This window comes from Mauremys reevesii, linkage group 4 (genome assembly GCF_016161935.1).
Source record: "Mauremys reevesii isolate NIE-2019 linkage group 4, ASM1616193v1, whole genome shotgun sequence".
Taxonomy (NCBI): Eukaryota; Metazoa; Chordata; order Testudines; family Geoemydidae; genus Mauremys; species Mauremys reevesii.
Genome location: NC_052626.1, coordinates 44978075 through 45002126, shown reverse-complemented (window position 1 = coordinate 45002126; position 24052 = coordinate 44978075). Strand labels below are relative to the sequence as shown.

General features: G+C 42.4%; 1 protein-coding gene across 9 annotated transcripts in view; it reads right to left on the bottom strand.

Annotated features, from left to right (window-relative positions):
- SLC25A21 (solute carrier family 25 member 21) overlaps positions 1-24052 on the bottom strand; it is a 396958-nt gene that overhangs the window by 19321 nt on the left and 353585 nt on the right. For all 9 annotated transcript variants that reach the window (XM_039535486.1, XM_039535487.1, XM_039535488.1 and 6 more), the window contains 3 exons: positions 13776-13842; positions 4942-5001; positions 1114-1221 (listed from right to left, as the gene is read on the bottom strand). In XM_039535486.1, the coding sequence (XP_039391420.1) occupies positions 1114-1221; positions 4942-5001; positions 13776-13842 (235 nt within the window). The remainder of the gene's footprint in view (positions 1-1113; positions 1222-4941; positions 5002-13775; positions 13843-24052) is intronic.

Here is a 24052-nt window from a genome sequence, read left to right as displayed (position 1 = left end):
ACTTAGGTACTTTTGAAAATTTTACATGAATGACTATGACATAACCATAGTACTGCAATAAGAGTGTTGTTAGCATTTTCATTAAGCATAAGTGTATTTTGATTCCTTTTTTTAAACTCAAAGATCTTTGATTTAAAAAATTGAAGCTTTGATTTTCTAGAACAATTGCAATGCAGAATATCACTGTTTTTTTTTTAAGATCAGAGGAGAAAAGCGTAGAGGATATAGGTTTCATTTGGGGGGAATAATTAATTATAACTCACTGCAAAAAAGAGCAGTGAGGTGGATTAAAAACCCTGTGAGGGAGAATAAAGTCTCTGGAATTTATGTGCGGAGAGGATGTGTTCCCATTTAGTGCTGCTTGAACTAGTTTGCTCACAATGTGGTATTAATACATTTATACTCAAAAGGAAAAGTTTGTATTGAGGCAGGCCAATTGTATCTGCAGAGGTATAAAGAAGGTCTGATTATTTGTTCACGGAACTGACAGATTGTAATACTGGTTCACAATTTTTTCATATTACCCACCATGTCATAAGAGAGAATGAGAGAGAGAGAGAGAGAGAGAGAGAAAGATCGTCTCATGGATCACCTTTCCAGCTCCCTAATCGCTTTACTTTCCCTACAGTATTCTCTGTGGCCTTATTAACCATGGAGGAAGGAGGGTCCGGTGGTTAGAGTGTTAACCTAGGCTACAGGAGACATAGGTTCAAGTCCCTGCTCTGTTACACTTTCTGTGTAACCTTAGGTAAGTCACTTAACCTCTTTCTATGCCCAAGTTACCCATCTGTAAAATGGTGATAGCAGTATTTTCATATCTCATATGGGTGTTGTAAGAGCATCACAAAGAGAAGTAAAGCATCTGGCTCCTAATGTGCAACTAAGTACTTTCCCTATGTAGATAGATATATATATATTTTTGTCAGCAAAGTTTCCTATTCCACCTTTGTTAAAACAGCATTGCTTAGAGGGAATATCATTATTTCATTCAAACAGCCTCAGAGATAGTTTTCTACAATGAGCATAGAGATCCTGATTAAATATTAAAATTAACTTTAAAGTATTTCTTATATTTAACAAAGTTTTGAAAAAAGAATGGAACAGTTACCATACCTCTGTGAAAGCATTCCGATTTGCCTGTAAGCTAACCTTTACTACTTCAAAAGGGTTAACCACAACCGCTTCTGTTAATCCAGATCCCAGACCAGCAACTGCAAACGTCTAGGGAAATTAAATCAATCAATAATTAAAAATCAAGTTTTCATGAGCACTGTGGTAAAATGTCCCATACATCACATGATGAAGCTGAATGATATGATGAAAATGGAAAGACCTACACTAAAGCAGCAGTATACCATTACTAAACAGCTTTAGCCCTTGATTAGATGTTGACAGTTCATGAAGAAGAAATTACAAAAACCAAAACCACATTCCAAACATTCAAAATAAAACGTCAAAGTCCTATCAACAAATTCTCTCTAGCTGGAAGGAAAGCTGTGTTACTGATTTAGGATGCATACATGGAAAAATAATGTTCCCATGTTATATTTGTTGGAGTTTGAATGCAATGAATAATAATTTTGGTTTTTTAAAATATAGATGCAACTATGTAATACTTAAAAAATCTTCTGTGTATTCAGCATTAAATCAAATGCGCTTAAAATATAGTAAAAGTAACGAATATTCCAGGCTAAACTATGAAGCACTTACTCAAGCAGAATGCCCACCTAGAAGGAAAATTCTCCATGGGTAAATTTCAGTCCTGAGAAGACTTAAGTGGGACTTAAGTGGTGCAGAGGGCTGGTGCTGGCCCCCTTCACTGGGGTGAATTCACCCCATCTGCTCAAAAATCGATGGTACAGTATGGCCCTGAGTAAGGCCTGTGCTTTGCACTCAGGTAGAATACGCCATATTTAGAAAGATAAAAAATGGTTTACTTTATTCATAATAGATAAACAACAGCTAAATATTCAGAGCAGTTAAGAAAATTCAAAATAATTAATCTTGGGCTGTTTGTTTCTTTGTTTTAGTCTCCAGTGCCAGCCACTTATAAGGGCCCTCCTGTTCCTCTACCACCTTAAACGCGCAGCATAGTATATGGAGTATACTGGCTGAAATAGGAAAAGAACCATGGTGGGAGGAAAGCATTAGTGAGGAAAATATTCCATTCAGCTCACATGGGGCCAGACTCTGAATGAGTGTTCAAGAAGGGAGAGGGTGGCAGGAGACTTTAACCCTTTGTTCACTTATACAGGGGCAGTCTCAGTCCCAGCCATTCTGCACCCAGAACCAGGGGCGGCAGATTTGTAGGAATTTTAGTGGTGCCCAGAACGCCCAGAGCCCTCCGTCCCCCTGCACCTGCCTAAGGCTCTGTGAGGGAGTTTGGGTGGGGGGAGGTGGTCTGGGGTGCAGGCCCTGGGCTAGGGCAGGGGATTGGGGTGTAGGGTGCAGGCTCTGGGAGGGAGTTTGGGTGCAGAAGGGGTGAGAGGTTGGGCTCTGGGAGGGGGTGGGGAAGGGGGTCTGGGATGCAGGGGGTAGGGGTGCAGGAAGAGGGATTGAGGGGTGCAGGCTCTGGGAGGGAGCTTGGAGATGGGAAGGGGAGCAGAGGAGTGCAGGCTCTGGGAGGGAGCTTGGAGATGGGAAGGGGTGCAGGGGGGGGTGCAGGCTAAGGGAGGGAGCTTGAGGGTGGGAGGGGGTGTGTGGGATGGGGAGGAGTACAGGCTCTGGGAGGGATTTTGGGGGCGGAAGGGTGGTGTGGGAAAGGGGTGGGGTGCAGGGTCTGGGACGGGGGTGTAGGTGGTGCAGCACTTACCTGGGGCTCCTAGGCAGGGCGGGCCAGGGGGCCTCCGCATGCTGGCACTGTCCTGATAGCTTCCTATTGGCTGCAGGGGTGCTTGCGGCAGGAGCAGCACGTGCAGACACAGACCTGACCCACCCCGCCCAGAGGCCGCCAGCCACATGGAGCAAGCAGGCAGGAAGCCGCTCACGTCTGCTGCGCTGCCAGTGGTGGGTGGGGGCCCCAGGCCGTTTTAAATAGCCTGGGGGATGTGCGGGCGGGCGGGGGACGAGACGCGCGGAGCGCCCAGGGGTGGAAGGGAGGGCCGAGAGAGAGACCCGGCCTCAAACAGTGCTGGAACTGGGCCCCAGGCCAGGAATATTCCTGGTGCCCAGGCACCACGGGCCCATAGAACTTGCCACCTAGGATTATATTCCCCTCATGGGATGGGAGCATGGCCCCACTCCTTCATTATCAGTTGTCGGTCTGAAGCCAAGAGGAAGAGGGTGGAAACACCTGTTTCTCCTTTTCAAAGGGACATGCTTCCTTGACATGAGCTCCGCCAGAAGACCTGGAGGTATTCCGCCTGCCTCAGCCTCGAGGTACACAGAAAACCTCTAAGATCCTTGTCCCTCACTCCCCACCATGGCTATGGCATTTAAGCCACAAGAGAGCCCTAAGTGTAACTGAAAACGATAGCAATGTAATGAAAGTGGCATTATTCTTTAAAAAAATTATTGAGAGGTTTGTTGCCCCGTACAGCTGCTATACGAATCAAAGCTGCTGTTTGTTAAGAACATATGCTGTATGTTCACTAGTTTTCAGCATGCTGTTCTTGGGAAAGGGTGGCAATACACCAAAAAACCTGAAACCTGCTCTTTCCACTTGCCAGGGATGCAAATGACAGTTTCTCCATTGCACATTAAGAAAGAGGGAGTCTGCTGACAACATGAGGGGACTATAAACAACCACAGCACCAATGGAGTACTTAAGAAGAGGAAGTTTCATTTGAAGAGTTTTCCTTCCTGCATGAGAAGGGCAGCAGCATGTTGTGTCACACAGACAGTACATGGGGTAATGATAAACTAAAGGTTTCCTCTCTATTTTTTACACCCTTTAGTAGGCACAGTAGTCTAATACAGGCATGCATTCTTACAAGACAAGTGACCATATATTTTCTTTGTCTATCACAAACTTCTATCCCAGGAACCAAAACTGTAAAAAGAATTCTAAGCCCAAACTCACTTGACCACAAAATCTATAATCCAGATGTTCAGGATTTTATTATTTATTACATACCCTTTTCCAAGTAATTCACATTTTTTTAGTCTTGCTTAAAACTCAGATACATGGATTATTATAAACAGAACACAGGTGTCTCTACAAAGTGTGAGGTATTTTATGCTTGCCAATATTTTAAAAAAGGGAGTAGACAGGAAGCAAGAGATTAAAAGTAGAAACATTGAAATGAAATCTGGTTGACATTTTTTCAGACAAAAACTCTATTAAAATAGCCTTTTTTAAAAAATAAAAATGAAAATTGTTGACATTATTCATTCTTCCCAGAAAACAGCATTGTGGCCCTTTTCACATTTGTTATTGAAAATATTATAGAAAATTATATAAAAATAGCTCGACATTTTTTTTTAAACCAAAAAAAAAGTTACTGAAAAGGTTAGGAAGATTTTCATTTAATGAAAAGCTGGGTTTTGATAAACAAAACACGTCAATAACCATTTCAATAATATTTTCAGTGGTGCCATTAATAAACATATTTCCCAAAATATCTAAAAAATAAACAATGTTTTGATCACTTCAAAATGAAAACTTTGAAACTTGAAAATTTTGAACTTTGAAATTTTTTTTACGAAATGAGTTTTTCCATTTTTTGACCAGCTGCAACTGAAATGTATTTGCTATGGTAACTTATTTATGTTTTCAGGATATTACACATTATACTTTAGCTTTTGGACCTTTCCCATATTTTCCAAGGCCACACCTTCATATCTGCTATCTGCAGCTCAGATACCTGGCATGTATTTTCTGTTGTATTTCACTCTGGCATCACACTAAGTATTTTGGTCCTTTTACTTTTGGGGAGGGGCAGAGGGACATCCAATATTTCCTTAAATGAACAAAAACCCTAATTATGTATTTACACTTACCAATCCTGGTGACAGTGAAGCATGTCCTAGTAATTTCTTGTATTGTTCAAAGGTGAAAAACTATAAATTAAATACAGTTACATTTAAAACTCAGCAATGTTTAGAAGATTTTATTATAAGTTATTTATCTGATTTAGAAAAAAAAGAGACAATGAAGGCCTGATTCTCCACTGTCTCATACTCTCTGTAGTCATGTATACCTGTGGAAAGAGAGTGCAAAACACTACCATTGCACACACTTTGCACAAGTGTAAATGACTACCTACGCTACAAGGTAGCGGAGAATCAGGCCCTTCAAATGATTTAATTAGGAAATAAGGAATAATGTTAACACAAATGGAATTAAAGACAATGAGCTATTGTACACAAGAGAAGACTTCCAATACATAGTTCTTGCTTTCAATTTACTAACCTTTGTAAACCCATTCCAGTGCTTTACCACCCACCTAGTGAAATAGTTTTTCCTAATAGCCAACCTAAACCTCCCCCACTGCAACTTGAGACCATTGCTCCTTGTTCTATCATCTGCCACCACTGAGAACAGCCTTGATCCATCCTCTTTGGAACCTCCCTTCAGGTAGTTAAAGGCAGCTATCAAATCCCCCCTCACTCTTCTCTTCTGAAGACTAAATAAGCCCAATTCCCTCAGCCTCTCCTCATAAGTCATGTGCCCCAGCCCCCTAATCATTTTTGTTGCCCTCTGCTGGAGGCTCTACAATTTGTCAACATCCTTTTGGGGGGGGGGGAGAGGGGAGGAGGAAGGGGAGAGACTGGATGCAGTACTCCAGATGTGGCCTCACCAGTACTGAATAGAAGGGAATAAATCACTTCCCTCGGTCTGCTGGCAATGTTCCTACTAATGCAGCCCAATATGCCGTTAGCCTTCTTGTCAACAAGGGCACACTGCTGACTCATATTCAGCTTCTCATCCACTGCAATCCCCAGGTCCTATTCTGCAGAACTGCTGCTTAGCCTTTTGGTCCCCAGTCTGTAGCAGTGCATGGGATTCTTCTGTCCTAAGTGCAAGACTCTGCACTTGTCCTTGTTGAACCTCATCAGATTTTTTTAGCCCAATCCTCCAATTTCTCTAGGTCACTCTGGATTCTATCCCTACCCTCCAGCATATCTACCTCTCCCCCCAGCTTAGTGTCATCTGCAAACTTGCTGAGGGTGCAATCCATCCCATCATCCAGATCATTAATGAAGATGTTGAACAAAACCGGCCCCAGGACAGACCCCTGGAGCACTCTGCTTGATACTGGCTGCCAACTACACATCGAGCCATTGATGCCTGTTGAACCTGACAATCTAGCCAGCTTTCTATCCACCTTATAGTCTATTCATCCAATCCATAGTTTTTTACCTTGCTGGCAAGAATACTGTTGGAGACCGTATCAAAAGTGGTAGATGTGGTATATCTTCACTTTAGTAAGGCTTTTGATATTATCTTGCATGACCTTCTCATAAACAAACTAGGGAAATACAATCTAGATGGAGCTACTATAAGGTGGGTGCACAACTGGTTGGAAAATCGTTCCCAGAGAGTAATTATCAGTGGTTCACAGTCATTTTGGAAGGACATAACAAGTGGGGTCCCACAGGGATCGGTTCTGAGTCCAGTTCTGTTGAATATCTTCATCAATGATTTAGATAATGGCATAGAAAGTACACTTATAAAGTTTGCGGATGATACCAAGCTGGGAGGGGTTGCAAGTGCTTTTTGAAGATAGGATTAACATTCAAAATGATCTGGACAAACTGGAGAAATGGTCTGAAGTAAATAGGATGAAATTTAATAAGGAGAAATTCAAAGTACTCCACTCAGGAAGGAACAATCAGTTGCACACATACAAAATGGGGAATGACTGCTTAGGAAGGAGTACTGTGGAAAGGGATCTAGGGGTCATAGTGGATCACAAGCTAAATATCAACCAACCATGTAAGGCTCTTACAAAAAACAAAAACAAAACAAAAAAAACCTATCATTCTGGGATGGATTAGCAGGAGTATTGTAAGCAAGACACGAGAGATAATTCTGCTCTACTCCGCAATGATTAGACCTAAACTGGAGTATTGTGTCTAGTTCTGGGCACCACATTTCAGGAAAGATGTGGACAAATTGGGGAAAGTCCAGAGAAAAGCAACAAAAATGGTTAAAGGTATAGAAAACATGACCTATGAGGGAAGATTGAAAAAATTGGATTTGTTTAGTCTGGAGAAGAGAAGACTGAGAGGGGACATGATAACAGTTTTCAAGTACATAAGGTTGTTACAAGGAGGAGGGAGAAAAATGTTCTTTTTAACCTCTGAGGATAGGACAAGAAGCAATGGGCTTAAATTGCAGCAAGGGCGGTTTAGGTTGAACATTAGGAATTGCCTAGGAAGGTGGTGGAATGTCCATCATTGGAGATTTTCAAGAGCAGGGTGGACAAACACCTGACAGGGATGGTCCAGATAACACTTAGTCCTGCCTTGAGTGCAGGGGACTGGACTAGATGAACTCTCAAGGTCCTTTCCAGTTCTATGATTCTATGAAAAGCTTTGCTAAAGTCATGATATCTCACGTCCACCATTTTCCCCATATCCACAGAGCCAGTTATCTCATCACAGAAGGCAATCAGGTTGGTCAGGCATGACTTGCCCTTGGTTAATTCATGTTGACTGTTCCTGATCACCTTCCTCTCCTCCAAGTGCTTCAAAATGGTTTCATGATTTTTCCAGGGACTGAGGTGAGGCTGACCAGTCTGTAGTTCCCTGGATTCTCCTTCTTCCCTTTTTTAAAGATGGGCACTATATTTGCCTTTTTCTAATCGTCCGGGACCTCCCCCGATCGCCATGAGTTTTCAAAGAAAATGGCCAATGGCTCTGCACTCACATCAGCCAACTCCCTCAGCACCCTCTCATGCACTGGATCTGGCCCCATGGATTCGTGCATGTCCAGCTTTTCTAAATAGTCCATAACCTGTTCTTTCACCACTGAGGGCTGCTCACCTCCTCCTCATACTGTGCTGCCCAGTGCAGCAGTCTGGGAGCTGACCTTGTCTGTGAAGGCCGAGGCAAAAAAAGCATTGAGTACTTCAGCTTTTTCCACATCATCTCTTACTAGGTTTTCTCCCCCATTCAGTAAGTGTCCCACACTTTCCCTGATCATCTTCTTGTTGCTAACATACCTGTAGAAACCCTTCTTGTTATCCTTCACATCCCTTGCTAGCTGCAACTCCAGTTGTGTTTTGGCCTCCCTGATTACACCCCTGCATGCCTGAGCAATATTTTTATACTCCTTCCTAGTCATCTGTCCAAGTTTCTACTTCTTGTAAGCTTCCTTTTTGTATTTAAGCTCACCGAAGATTTCTCTGTTAAGCCAAGGTGGTTGCCTGCCATGTTTGCTATTCTTTCTGCACATCGGGATGGTTTGGTCCTGCGTCCTCAATAAGCCTTCTTTAAAATACAGCCAGCTCTCCTGGACTCCTTTCCCCCTCACATTAGCCTCCCAGGGGATCCTGCTCATCAGTTCCCTGAGGGAGTTGAACTCTACTTTTCTGAAGTCCAGGGTCCGTATTCTGCTGCTTTCCTTTCTTCCTTTTGTCAGGATCCTGAACTCAACCATCTCATGATCACTGCTGTTGATGCCATGCAAAGTAACTACTTTAAGAACAGTAAACTCCTGCCAGAATGATAAGCTAGGTCAGGAGAGAACTTTCGGGGATAGAGAGGGCAGGAGGGGGGTCCAAGTTTCAGGCAGAACCTAAAAATATTACAAGTAATATTCCATATAAGTTTCATGGTTTTATATTTTTGAGAGAGATGAGAATATGCAAGACTTAGAAGGACTATAAAGCTCACCAGACTAGAGTCTCCCATCATTATCAGACAAGTGTCTAGTACTTCTCTGTCAAAGGATGGCGACTTTGACATAAAGCTTTCAGTACTGGGGTGGAGGGGGGGGGGGAAATAAAGCAATGAAAAATGGAGGTTCTCAGGGCTTTACCACAGATGTATTCTGGGACTTTCTGAACATTTATCAGAAACATGGGGCAAAAGTTACCACCTACCCACCTCTCAAAATTGAGTAACCAACAACCTCTTATCTTGTGGACTGCTGCCCAATGTTCCTGCTGCAGTGCTGAATGTGCCCTAGCATTCCATTATTCTTATGAAGCTGATTCAAGCCAACATGGTATCTCTTGGACAGCTATTCAATTGGATTACAACTACATGGCCAAGATTCTGTATGGAATCTTCTCCCAGCCCTTCACTTGCAGCCAAACTGTTCTGCCACGTCAAGGGAAGCAATGAGAAATGTGTCCAGAATTGATGTATGTTTCTTGAGGGACACAGGGAATGGACTTTTCCTGTTAAACACAAGGAGGTGCTTGACCTTTAATGTGCCCCAGCCAAAGGAGAGAGCCTGATTCTCTAGGGATTTAGTTTATCACAGAGCTCTGCATATAAAACAGCTCCTACTCTACAACACACGTCACTGGAGCATGAGTAGTGAATACCACACTGGCATTTCAACTTGTTCCTGGTGAGGTGGGGACTTCTATGATTCAGGGTCCTGTGCTGCAGCAAATTTAGAAGTGTTTTCTGAACCAGATCTGTTTTCCAATTTCTAGAAAAGTTACTAGAACCACGTCAGATACAACAAAGGACCGGACATGAATGGGCTAATGTAACAATGCTAAACTTAAAGCTAGAAGAAAATGCATATTATATATCTATGATGCAAATGTAACCCACACATCTCCTGGGTGTGGTGTTCTATCCCTTCTAGTGGCACCAAGACCACCTAGAGATTAATGAGTCTGTTCTACAGCCTTAGCTAATAGCCAGTTGACTTTTAGCTCACGTAGTAGAGGCTCATTCAGTAAGCTCTAGAGACCCCAGGTTCAATCCCGCCCAACGATGACCGGGATCTGTTGGTGTTACACACTGTTGAATCTGTGAAATCTTAGAGCCTGATACTCCAGCCACAGGATACAAACACCTTCCTCTGTATTCAGCAGGAATGACTCATATACCCCAGCAGGAGAATTCAGCTCCTAGAATGCAATTGCTTTCCAGACACTGTATTGACTTAACAGCAATCTACAGCACATAGTTAGTGCAAATATATTTAAGATCAATGCAATAGGTCTGTCAATAATCAAACAAGATAAAAGTGTTAGCAATAAAGATAGTTATAGGTTTATGCCTAAGTTAAATAACCATGAAATACACCTCTCTTATACAGTATGCCATAATTTCCAGAGTCAATTTTATCTGTATGGTAAAAGAAAATCTCTGGAAAAATGTTAAGTACAGCAGGGTCTATTATGAAACTGAATTAAATTAATTTCTTATTGTTGTAAAGTTGCTTTATTCTCTCTCCTTCTGTAGAGTGCTACCCTTCCACCTTTCATAGAATTTCTGCTATTCCTTAATGTTTTCCATAGTCTCCCAGATCTGTGAAATGGCCATAAAAAGAGAAGAAATATACTACCTAGAAATGTTTTGGTCTTAAATTTTTTTACCTTAAAGTACTGATAGCTTCCTAAAGTCCTAAATAAAAGAACTACTTAATAGTCACTCTGTTTCACATTATGTGAATAGGGTTTTTTTTTTTTAAGAAAAATAATCAATGCCGGTAAAAACTTAATATAAAATTTAGTTGGACATAACAAAATGACTGTGTGTGAATAATTTTGTCACAAGGCTCTACCTGGATAGACAGGCTTTTATGTCCCCAATCATTGAAGGGGATGAGCATCCGAAGTGCCTTTAATAACAGAGTGAAATCATTTATTTTACTATACAATTATATTAAGTTAATAGCTATCCTCACAAAATCCAAAGAAACATGCATTTAAAATATATGCATTCATATATCTAATAACCAATACTGCCCATCTGGCAAAGATACACTTAAATCCACGTTACACAGAAAAAAGCCAAAGTACTTACCATATGTCTCAATAACTTTAAGGTAAAAATATACTTGAAACAAGATGTTTGGGAACAGATGCACAATATACATTTGCCCAAAAAGTTCATCTGTTAACCATTGTACTGGCACCACTGATTTCTGTTCTGCAAGCCCAAGCTAACTCAGGGTTATAAAGTTTTCATCCTTCAGAAATACCAGCTTTCTTTTTAGAAAGGAAATAGAGAGATGGAGAGAAAGAGACAAAAAGACAGACAAAGGATCAAATCTCTTCAAAGGTGAACCCAGGTCTCTGACACCTAGCTTTAAAGTAAACTATTGCATCAGAACACCTTGGTTTTAATGGCTTTATTTTTACATGCAAATAGATGTATCCAGCTAACACATTATTCTATGCGGACAATGCTACATTTCTTCTCAGCAGGAACTCTGCCTTGTTTGTTTATCTTGGTGATCTTTAAACAGTGCAGTAGTTTCATAATTTAAGTCACCCTTCCTGTACAATTGGAGCTGTGAAAAATATTCACCACCAAACCAGAAACCAGACTGCCAGAAACCAGAAAATGCCCTTCCCCCTGTTGAGGCTCCCTCACTGATGGTGAAAGGGAAAAGCTGGAGTTTCCCTAGTTACTGCTCAAGCCTCAAAGTCTTTTGCATGGACGTTGTGGTCCAGATCACCAACAGTTTCACAACCCAGCATACCTAAATGGGAAGGATGTAACCTGAGGCCTGTTAGAGTGAGGAAGGGAAGGAGAAAAATGAATCTAAAAAACCAGTGATTTCCTTGGTGTTTCATGCTCATATTCAAGAAAAGCTAAAGGAATTTTGAATCTACTTAGATTCTTTCAAGCCCAATGTCCCTGGGTTTCACAGAGCTTTAAGCAGGATGCTATAACTTGTGCTGTCTGGTAACAGCTTGCAAGAAGTTGCTTCATCAGCCAGGATCTCTGGAGCACATTGGACTCCTATCCTGCCCCCTCCTGCCACTGAAATACTCCCTCTGCGGAATACTGCTGCTGCATGAAGGCAGCTTTAGATTCTTTTTATGCCCACAGGAGCCATGCAAAGGAACTTAAGGGAAGCCAAGGATCTTGGCATTGCCAATTCTCACAATTTTACTGAGATTCTTGTAATATTTGATGTTTTTCTTAAAGCCTCAGCACCAGGAATCATGTTATTATGTGAGCATCTCAGCCTTCATTTAGCAAAAACAAAAACGTGCAAGTTTTAGCTCTCATGATTATTGAAAGTATGTAGAAAATGTGAATCCTAACAGCTCAAAAACCAGAAGGCAGAGAGATCCTCACATTTATTACTCTTTAACTTCTAATGATTTTTAAGACAATCTCATCATTTGGGCCCGGCCTGACTCATGACTTTTGAATGATTGGGGTTGGCAGTACTGGAATCTAGCCCAATGCCTAAACTACCCTTTTACTAATTATATACCTGTGCTCAGAAGCAACCACCAGACTGACTTTCTCACCTTTTATCAAGCTAATGTGAAGGAAAAAAAGCACATGATGCAAGTCATTAGGAGGGTTTCAAAATTTCAACCTTAGACTCTGTACTGCAGCTCCAAATTAAATACAGCCATAATTTTTCTTTGTTATATTCAATAATTTAAAGAGACAGTTATTGTCTCATTTCTATCCACAAAGATGATAACAGCAGGACACTACCAAGAGATCTTCTTTAGGATTATGTGATGGGGCTACATTCTATCATTTTACACACATGTAATACCTACATAAGTGAATGGGAACATTGTGTAATGACTGATGGCAGGCTAAGGCTCAGATTGATCTGGAGCCTTTGGGGAAAAACAAAACAAAAAAAGAGAGAAAATCCAATGAACAACATTATGCGCAGGAGGTCCTCCCACATGTACACATTCAGCTGAAGAACCCAAACACATTAATGCAGAAAATTCCACAATTATGTGGTGAAAGGTTTGAAGTCATCCTAATAAAAGTAAAGTTGTAAGAATCAATGTAGAGAATGATGGAAGCATATCTAGGGTGACCAGACATCCTGATAAAATCGGGACTGCCCCGATATTTAGGCGTTTGTCCCGCATCCCGACTGATGTTTGGTCAGGATGCAATTTGTCCCGATATTAAGCACTTCGGGGTTTTTTTTGCTCCACCGGCAGGACTCCGTTTTTTTGGGGTTTTTTTTTTGCTCTGTCGGCGGGACTCCCCACCCCCAACTGTCCCGATATTTTCTTCATCCCATCTGGTCACCCTAAGCATATCAGAACAAGTAAAGTTATCATTTAATAGTGAAGGCAGTTTGATAGGCCAGTAATAATTTATTTATACTGTAACAGAGCTAAAGGGCATAATAACTGTTTGCAGGATTGGGATTTGTGTCTGTTAATATGGTTGACTGTAATACACAGAAGGGTGCAGGAGGGCTTGTTTTTTTTTTTTTTGAGTGATTGTCCTCAGAGTATAGGAAAACAGCAGGAAGAGGGCACTTGAACAGCACTGACATAATGCTTAATAAATGTTTACTTTGAAGAGTTTCCTTTATGTTTGCATTCATACACACACATATTCCTAGGATTAGTTCATTTGCATATTGCAGAGGATTCATAATGAAATAAAACATCTATAAAAAGCAAAACATATTAGGATAAAATATTACTTTAAAGTCATAATTTGTCATGCATCTTGCTTAACTATATACTTAGTAATTAAGAGATTGATGTTTCAGTCCTTAATCAGGCAAAATTTCCATTCTGTCATCCGTAAGAGTTGTTTCTAAGTAAAGACTAGAGGATCATGTCTTAATTCTAACATCAATCAGCACATTTCTTTGGTGAAGGACAAATAGGGCATTTTACTGTTACTGATGTTAGTTACTGTAACACTTATTTTTAAAAGGAGGAAATATAATGCTTTACCTTCACTGCCCTTTTGGGTGTTTCGGCCATGATAGGAGGGAGTATGCCTTTGTAGAAACCAAACAATCTATTGGAGAAACAAAAAAAGGATTATTTTTTTTTACACATGTATGAAACAGCATTAGCCAACAGGGAATTCTATTTTCATTTCAGAATAAAGCAACTCTCCTCAGAGCATTCCCATTATTCAGAAGAACCCTCACTGTGAATAGTGAAGCTCTGTTTTCTTATGATGTAACTAACATGCTACCATTTCCACTATACAAACAAAAGCAACCAGAAGCAGCAATGGGTAAACAAAAATGCAATCCACACAGCCTGTACGGATTAGAAACCTGTTTAAAAGAAAAGAAGAAACTTCTTGATAATGAAGAATGTCGGAGAAAAACTCAGTTCTCGCTTTTTGTTTGGGTGCAGCAAAATCAAATACTTTATTATTTCTCCAGTAATTACAATGGAGGGAGGAGAGAGTAGGACACACACAGGGTCGCCCAGTCCTGACAGGGTCTCAACTGGTAAACAATTACACATCAAGCCTTTATACCTTGTTAGCACAAATTTCTTAGCAATCATGAGACAACAAGAGAAAACAATCACTTTAGTTTAATCATTCTTTCTGAACTTCTTAGGTACCCCTTCTTTCCACAGTAATGATGAAACTAGAAAAGTTAGGGCCAAAATGTGGATATGAGGTACAAAAAGCACATTCAGAAAGTTGCACACAAAAAACTGCAGGCACTTGTTCAGAGGCTGGATTAAGACCCCTTTTAAAATTTGGTTCTAAATGTTCATTGAAATGTATGAAGGACTGTAGAGGGGTCAGACTCACCCCTGTGGCGCCTCCTGCTGGTGACTCTGGGAATTAGCTCGTTTTCCAGCTCTGGAGCGCCCTCTGCAGGCCAGTGATCCACCTGTCTTCTGGCCTCCGTGTCCCGCCTTGGACCCGGTGCCCTTTTACATGGGGTGCTGCCCCCTAGCAGTAACCCCTTTCTTTCAGGGTCTCCCCCCCCCAGGGAACCCTCACCCTCTATCCCCACCTTGCCTCAGTATTGGCTACTGCCAGTCATTGTCTAGCCCCACATTCTGGGGCAGACTGCAGTATCAGCCTACTCATCACAGGCAAAGGGGTTTGGACCTGCTGTCTTGGCCTACCTCTGGGCTGCCCTCTGCAACCCCTAGTACCAGTTGGCCCTTCGCTAGGCCGCAGCCTGGGGCTTTCTAGGCTGGAGCTCCCCAGCTCCTCAGCCTTTCCCCAGCCCTGCTTCACTCAGATATCCAGTCTCTAGCTCCTTGCAGCTAGGCCCTTCTCTCTCTGAAGGCAGAGAGAGACTGTCTGGGCTTCTGTCTTCCCTGGCCTTTTATAGGGGCCAGCTGTGGCTCAGTTTGGGGCATGGCCCCAGCTGCAGCCACTTCCCCAATCAGCCTAGCCTAAAGGCTGTCTTCTCAAGCCTCGGCCCCTTCCCAGGGCTGTTTTTAACCCCTTCAGGGCCGGAGCAGAGGTTCACCCTGCTACAAGGACGTTTTATTTGACAACTTAATTTTAAAGATAAAATTTGTATCTACTTCAAAAAAGCATAACCAAGTTACCTAGTCATATAGAATTGACTGAATGCAAGTTTTTCATCTTGAAAATTTGTTTGGATGATATAATGTAACTCTCTTAATGTGGATCTTTGTTCCCACCTAGTGGCTGGTCCCCATAAGCGGTTAATTAATTGTACAGCTAGGTTTGGGACTTAGTCCCAGTTTAAGTGATAGAGGTTTCTGCTTTTTGCCCCCAATTTAGCAAGGCACTTATACACATTCATAATTTAAAGCATGTTTTTAGTCCCATTGCTTTCCATGGTACTACTCACATGCTTAAAATTAAGCACATGCTTAAGTACCTTGCTGAATTTTGTCCTTCATGCTGAAGACACAGGTTCAAACCTCACTGTAAGCCCAAGTGGGCTCAGTTACAACTACATATACCTATATAAATACTGTTGTTCTTACTGGTTTTAATACATGAGTTTTCAGTTTATACTAAAATATTTTAAATATGTTTATAATTAAAATTCATTCACCAGCACAGACTTTATGGTTTTCCAGTGCAGTATGAAGATACAGCACTAAAGGAGAGAGAGTGCTCCACAGATCCATTCCCAGATCTGCCTCCACCATAGAGAAGGGAGGAGTGCCATCTCTGTCTAGGCCCTCTTTGTTAAGAACTGTGTAATCAGATAGCCATTTGCAATGGACAACAACAACTTTATTGGTCTTAAAAACTTATGAACAATGTTACATATTCTTACATGCCAGTAGATGGTGCTCCTTCTATGAACTAGTTTCATATTATCACCTATATACAATTATACCTTTTTATAGATAAATCCCATCACATTCCCCTGCTCTTTGTAGGCCTAGGGATAATTGTGTGGGGAATTTGAGTGAGGAGGACATTGAAGTAGAGTTGAAGGGAAATGTATTTGTCCCCTTAGCAATGGTAAAAAATTTCACAGGAAAACAAACTTTTCCTAACTGAGTTCCATCCACTCTGAGGATGCTCCATTGGAGCTGCAGTGCCCGGGATCCAGTGGAAGCTGCAGGGCACCCACATCTGGGTCCTGGCCCTATGATTCCTACAGCTCTCAAAGGACACACAGCCAGATTCCAACTTGTTTCTTCCATAAGGGTAAATCTCACTGTGACAGGATAAAATGCCAGAGGAAAGCATTAAGAGCTACCTGCCTCTCACATGACCCACAAGGGGATATAAGGAAAAAGGTACGTTTTCCATCTGGAGGGAAAAACCTCTGGGGACTGGAGTCTGCACTGGTCATGGGAATTGCTTTGTTTTTGGGTTACTCATGAGTCTTCTTGTGTTTGAACAATAAATTGTTCTCTGAGGCAAGGGCCTGAAATGAACTCAGAAGCAGCATTGGGTTTTTCCTAGCCTGGTGCAATAGCCCATCAGTTTACACTCTCCACCTTGATAAAAAAAAAATCTGGAAGAAATGCTGTGAGAGGAATCCTGATGGGAAGGGATTAGTTACCTTCCACCCTGCTTCCCTCTTCTGGGAGGACATGGTCTGGCACAAGGACAGGAAAACAATGTTCTGCTATGAAACAAGCAATTTTAAGTAGAGCCCAGCTGTGTTGAGCTCCGTACTAACAGAGGAAGAGACCATTCCTGTCCCATAATGTTTACCATTTAAAGACACATGAATAGATTAAGGGTTGGGGATGGCTATAAGGTATCCAAATAAATGAACATGGTAAGGACTGGCACAATTTTTTTACTTATATATTGTGGGGTAGAAACATAATGAGAGTGAATGGCAGGAGTGGTGGAGTTAGTGAGATTAAGGAAATAAGAGAAGGAGGAACTGGAAGAGAATCACATCTCATCCCTTGCTGGGCTATAGTTAGCTGGAAGGGTTTTGCATAATATACAGTCTGTCTTAGAAACGCGTGTGCCTGAGAAGAGGGTAAAGAAACAGGACACATTTTCAACGTAACGCTTTATAAGCAATACATAAGAACATAAGAACATAAGAAAGGCCGTACCGGGTCAGACCAAAGGCCCATCTAGCCCAGTATCTGTCTACCGACAGTGGCCAATGCCAGGTGCCCCTGAGAGAGTGAACCTAACAGGCAATGATCAAGTGATCTCTCTCCTGCCATCCATCCCCATCCTCTGACGAACAGAGGCTAGGGACACCATTCTTACCCATCCTGGCTAATAGCCATTTATGGACTTAGCCACCATGAATTTATCCAGTCCCCTTTTAAACATTGTTATAGTCCTAGCCTTCACAACCTCCTCAGGTAAGGAGTTCCATAAGTTGACTGTGCGCTGCGTGAAGAAGAACTTCCTTTTATTTGTTTTAAACCTGCTGCCTATTAATTTCATTTGGTGACCCCTAGTTCTTGTATTATGGGAATAAGTAAATAACTTTTCCTTATCCACTTTCTCAACATCACTCATGATTTTATATACCTCTATCATGTCCCCCCTTAGTCTTCTCTTTTCCAAACTGAAGAGTCCTAGCCTCTTTAATCTTTCCTCATATGGGACCCTCTCTAAACCCCTAATCATTTTAGTTGCTCTTTTCTGAACCTTTTCTAGTGCTAGAATATCTTTTTTGAGGTGAGGAGACCACATCTGTACACAGTATTCGAGATGTGGGCGTACCATGGATTTATATAAGGGCAATACTATATTCTCAGTCTTATTCTCTATCACCTTTTTAATGATTCCTAACATCCTGTTTGCTTTTTTGACCGCCTCTGCACACTGCGTGGACATCTTCAGAGAACTATCCACGATAACTCCAAGATCTTTTTCCTGACTCGTTGTAGCTAAATTAGCCCCCATCATGTTGTATGTATAGTTGGGGTTATTTTTTCCAATGTGCATTACTTTACATTTATCCACATTAAATTTCATTTGCCATTTTGTTGCCCAATCACTTAGTTTTGTGAGATCTTTTTGAAGTTCTTCACAATCTGCTTTGGTCTTAACTATCTTGAGTAGTTTAGTATCATCTGCAAACTTTGCCACCTCACTGTTTACCCCTTTCTCCAGATCATTTATGAATAAATTGAATAGGATTGGTCCTAGGACTGACCCTTGGGGAACACCACTAGTTACCCCTCTCCATTCTGAGAATTTACCATTAATTCCTACCCTTTGTTCCCTGTCCTTTAACCAGTTCTCAATCCATGAAAGGACCTTTCCTTTTATCCCATGACAGCTTAATTTACGTAATACACTTAAAAGATATAGTTATGTAAAACCTTTGTAGCGGCAACTATCTATCTAGTCATAAAAATTCAAGGCACTAGTGTGATGATCATGGAAATATGGGTGTTTCTAAGGCCAGCAAAACCCTATGTATACATTTGGATGCTAGGGTTTTCTTTTTTATCCCTTTTCTCCTTTTGGTTGATCACTGTATCGGACCACTTACACATGATGTGTGACATTCTTCAAAGTCACCTATTGAATAGTGACATGAACCATTATCATTATAGTATCATTTAGGTCTTGTCTACACTACATAGTTTTGTTAGCAAAAGGCAGCTTTTGCTAACAAAACTATAGAGATGTACACAGATACAAAGCTACTTTTACAAATTCTGCTGTTTTGCTGACAAAATAAAACCACCTCGACAAGAGGCATAGAGCTTTTTGCAGCAAAGTTAAAGTGACAAAGCGCCAGTGTAGATGCTGCCATTAGTTATGTCGATGTAGCTAGCCTCCTCCAGTATCCCGCAATGCCTGCTGTGACCACTCTGCCCACTGTTTTGAACTCAGCTGCGCTCCTCCCTTTTCAGAGCTCTGGGATGTTCTGACAGCCAAGCATGCCGATCAGCTCTAGCAGCAAAGAGCAAATCATTAACATGGAATCCTCTTGCTCTCCTCTGCACTAGGAACACAGCAGCAGGCAGGCTGCTGCTGTGTGGAAGAGTGAGGGGGGGATAGCTGTACTGTGCAGAGCCAGGGAGGGAGGTGGGGGCTGATGTGGTGGGGCTGTCCCTCTCCCCAGGCCTCAGGATTGGTTGCTCAGGTTTCTATTTGAACTTAAAGAGACAGCATGCCAACACTCTCTCCCCCAACACATACAGTTCCCCAACACACTCTTTGCCTCTCTCACATATACACTCCCCCTCCACACAATCTCACGCACACTTCCCCCCACACACTTCTGTCTCTGTCTCTCCCCACCACACATACACACTCCCTGTCACACACTCTCTCTCCCCCCCCTCACTTCAGCTGAAAAGCAGCTGGCAATTGAGTAGGATGCCCATGGAATGATCGATTGAGAAACCTGCATCATGTGACACTGTATTTGCCCCATGAGGCATTACAAACCCTTCCCAAAGCATCTTGCAGCCAGTTGGACAGGGGGATAGCTATCCACAGTGCACTGCTCTCTGTGTCAATGCAAGAGCTGCTAGTGTGGATGCACACTGTCGACACAAGGAGCATACCTCGACAACAGCGGTTTAATTAAAGTGGCATAACTTTTGTTGTCAAAACTCTGTAATGTAGACAAGGCCTTAGATGCAGTCCTTCATCAGAAAATTGGTATTCAGAAAAAATTACAGAGCAGCAGCAACAATCATTGCAACATGTAGTAGAAGAGAGCGGAAGTGACATCAGATCCCAAATTTGGGAAAATTGGAAAGAATTAACAAGTAAATGTCTAACAGAAACATGACTACAGTGTTTTATTTTGTTTCAGCATTAAGGATCTAAATGAACATCACCATTCAATTGTATTCTGGGCAACAGCCCAAACTCATCTTTGGAATAGTTGATTTTGAAACATTACAGTCAATCATATCTTCTCAATTTGTTCTTCTTTCAGGCTTAAGGCATCCTTCTGGTTTCCATTTCTTGTTTGGAAGTCTTGAGTCATCTATCCTGGCAACATGACCAACCCAAATCAGTTATTTTCTCCAAATTATATTGAAATAGGGATCTTGCTTCATTTGTTATTTTCTTCCCGTCTTTCACATAATTTTCCTTTTAAGGATCTAATACAAAGCTGATTGAAGGCATGCATACAATATCCTCTTTCTTCTGTTGCTCTCAAATCCAAGTCTTTTACCCACATAGTTCTATAATTGAAACAACGACACAAAATACCTTTAGGGTCCTATTCTGCCTTCACTTACACTGCAACAATCTCAGAATTTAAATGAAAGAGCTGGATTTCATGGCTCTGTCATTTAAGGTCGGTGGCATCTGCAGCGTGAATTCACAAAATCTCAGGCATCTTGAGGAGATAGTCATTTAGGTGGGATGCAGTCCTTCAACAAAGAAGGGAATCATTTCCAAATGTAGTGAAAGTTGCCTGAGTCTTTGCTAGGAAACGAAGTGTGTTCTTATCTTGAGTTAGTTAAAGCATTGTACATTTACAACTAACAAAGGTAAAATCCTACTGATGACAAGGCAGTTGTATTTTTAACACGTGTTAGCAGATTGAGGTTCTCCTCCCCCCCATCCCAATCTCTACCTCAATTTGCAAACATGTATGAAAAATACATGTTATATGTTACCACATTAACATCCTAAGAGAGCAAGTTACATAAATTATCCTATTGAAATCATTTTAATAGAGGCATATCAGGTAATGCTTTCATTGGCACATGGAGCCCAGAGTTAGTTCCCTTAGTTCTACTTCATAATTCCACAATCAAGACATCCACAATTTTAGATATCTGTCAGCAACATGACAAGTCATATTTTTCTTTATGTACTTTCAGTTACATTGCATTTATTTGCCTTTAAGACATCATTTAGTTTACTATACCAGTACTCTCAACCTTTCCAGACTACTATACCCCTTTCAGAAGCCTGATTTGTCTTGTGTACTACCAAGTTTTACCTCACTTAAAAACTACCTGCTTATGAAATCAGACACAAAAATACAAAAGTGTCACAGCACACTTTCCTGAAAAATGGCTTACTTTCTCATTTTTACCATATAATTCTAAAATTAATCAATTAGAATATTAATATTGTACCTGTGCTGCTCCACCGCATATTATTCATAACTTGTTGTTAGAGTATGAATATGGCATAGCTAAGATATGTTTTATGCAAGATGGGTCATGTGAGGTATCATTGGAAAGGTTATGATTTGCTGAATGTGGTTATCTAATTTGTATGCATGTATCAGTTCTGTATCTGAAGTTAGGAATATTGAATATGTAACAATTACAACTGTGTGTGTACTTGGGGAACCCCCACCAGACAATAGGCAATCAGCCTAAATGGGCCATTAGGAAAGACAATGGAATGGGTCTTTGAAGATGCTCCCATATTCCTTGAGTTCCTTCCTGTGGACATTACAAATAAACCTTGTCTCATGGTTGCTTTGACACTGCAAGGTCATGTGATCATGTCACTTGATACAGGACATCATCTTGAGCTGGTACTTTTCCACTGAAGGGGGATGGGGATCAGACTGGGAAACAAAAGGCTCCCACCACATGTAAGTCCTATTTAAGCCTGGGAAGGGAGTCAATCAAGATGGCCGGCTCTTCTCCACTGCCTCCCTGCCCAAGAAGGAAGACTGCTGAAAGCTCCTGAAGAAACAAGGGAACTAAGCTGGGGAAAGGCAAGGGCTGAGTCCAGGCTAAGCCAGGGGTCTAGCCTGTGAAGATAAATAACTGGAACTCTAAGCTGCAGAAACTCTGCAACCTGCCTAAAACAACATTTAGGGTGAGGCCTTGTCTACACTACAAGACTATTTCGAATCAACTTAGTTCGAATTTGTGGATTCGACCTTATGAAGTCGAATTTGTGTATCCACACTAAATACACTAATTCGAATTTCTGAGTCCACATTCACAGGGCCAGCGTCGACTTTGGAAGCGGTGCACTGTGGGAAGCTATCCCACAGTTCCCGCAGTCCCCGCTGCCCATTGGAATGCTGGGTAGAGCCCCCAATGCCTGCTGGGGGGAGAAATGTGTCGAGGGTGGTTTTGGGTAAGTGTCGTCATTGAACCGTCAATCACAACCTCCCTCCCTCCCTCCTTGAAAGCGCCTGCGGGCAATCTGTTCATGCACTTTTCTGGTCAGTGACAGCGTGGACGCCACAGCACTGCAAGCATGGAGCCCGCTGCGATCATCGCCGTTTTCTCCTCCTCGCACTTTATCGTCCACCTCTTCCACAGTCAGCTGCTGAGAAATTGGGCTACTTTTCAATGGTGCTGCAAGCACTGGGGGACCATAGGGGACGTTTTACAAACATCAACGTCGGGTGGCCGGGCAAGGTTCATGATGCGTGTGTTTTCAGGAACTGTGGGCTGCTCAGACGCCTGCAGGAAGGTAGTTTCTTCCTGGACCACGAAATAACTGTTGTGGATGTGCAGATGCCTATAGTCATCCTCGGGGACCCAGCCTGCCCGCTAATGCACTTGCTCATGAAGCCCTATACAGGCGCCTGGGACAGCGACAAGGAACTCTTCAAATACCAGCGAGCAGCGAGCAGCGTGACCTGTGACTGTTCAGTTTCTTTACAGAGAAGCTGTTTCTTTACCCAGTTACTGTTGACTCTCCTCTTCGGTTACATACCCCGTTCACCCCATTAACCCCACTTCCAGCACACGTGTAAAAATAAAATACATGTCCCATTATTACTTAACAAAGGTTTATTTATTCATGACTTTTCGTGAAAGGGTTGAAACTGGGACGCAGGCTGTGCTGGGTAGGGTGTGCGGTGATGTAAAGACCGCCTCTAAACTCAAGGAATGACAGGCTCCTGCTCCTAGAGCGGTCCGCAGTGCCGGAATGCTTCTTTCAACGGAGCCTGCCATCCCTCTTTATGCAATTCTGTGTGCGGGCGGATATGTGACCTTGTGGTGGAGGAGGACGGATACAGATTCCTCAGCTGCGTGACTCAGCGGTCCAGGACAAGGACCGCTGTATAAGATCTGTAACCGCCCTCCCCCGCTGCAAAGTCACATCTCCCCCGCCCACACAGATCCTGGAAACCACCTCCAAAAACCGACCAGGGTGCCTACTGACTGCACCGTGTGTGTGACCCGCTGCTGATCCTGCCCCCGTGTCTGTACCCTGGGAAAGGTGACTGTTCTATGCAATTAACCACCCACTTACCCTCGCCCCCCATTAAAACACAGTCTTCTTTTATAAAACATAACGGAAACTGTAATTAACAGCAAAGCTTTTTTATTAATTAAGTAGACAGTTAGGGGATGGGACTGGGATTGGGACTACTGTGAGTCTGGAAGTGAAGGACTTCGGCAAATGTAGGGTATGAGAGCTTTTGGGTACTTGAGCACTGTGCTGTGGTGCAGTGACAGTATTCACGTCCCCGGCCGCCCCTCCTCCTGATTATTTTCGGTGAGGGGGGTATGGGACTTTGTGGCAGGGGAGTGCTGTTGCAGATACACTGCAGGGTGTCTCTGTCCTCCTGCGGTCCTGCAGAACATCCACAAGGCGCCTGAGCGTGTCCGTTTGCTCCCTCACTAGTCCAAGCAGCGTTTCAGTCGCCTGCTTGTCTTCCTCACGCCACCTCTCCTCCCGTTCGCTGTGTGAGCGCTGGCACAGAGAGACGGTCTCCCTCCACTGGCTCTGCTGGTCCGCCTCTGCTAGGTAGCAGCCCATACGTTCCTCTAACATCTTGTCCCTTGTCTTTTTCTTTCGCCGCCTAATCTTTGCCAGCCTCTGCGAGGGGGATGCTGTGGCAGGTCTGGAGACAGTGGAAGCTGTGAGATGGGAAACAGGAGTGAATTCTTGCAAAGATACATTT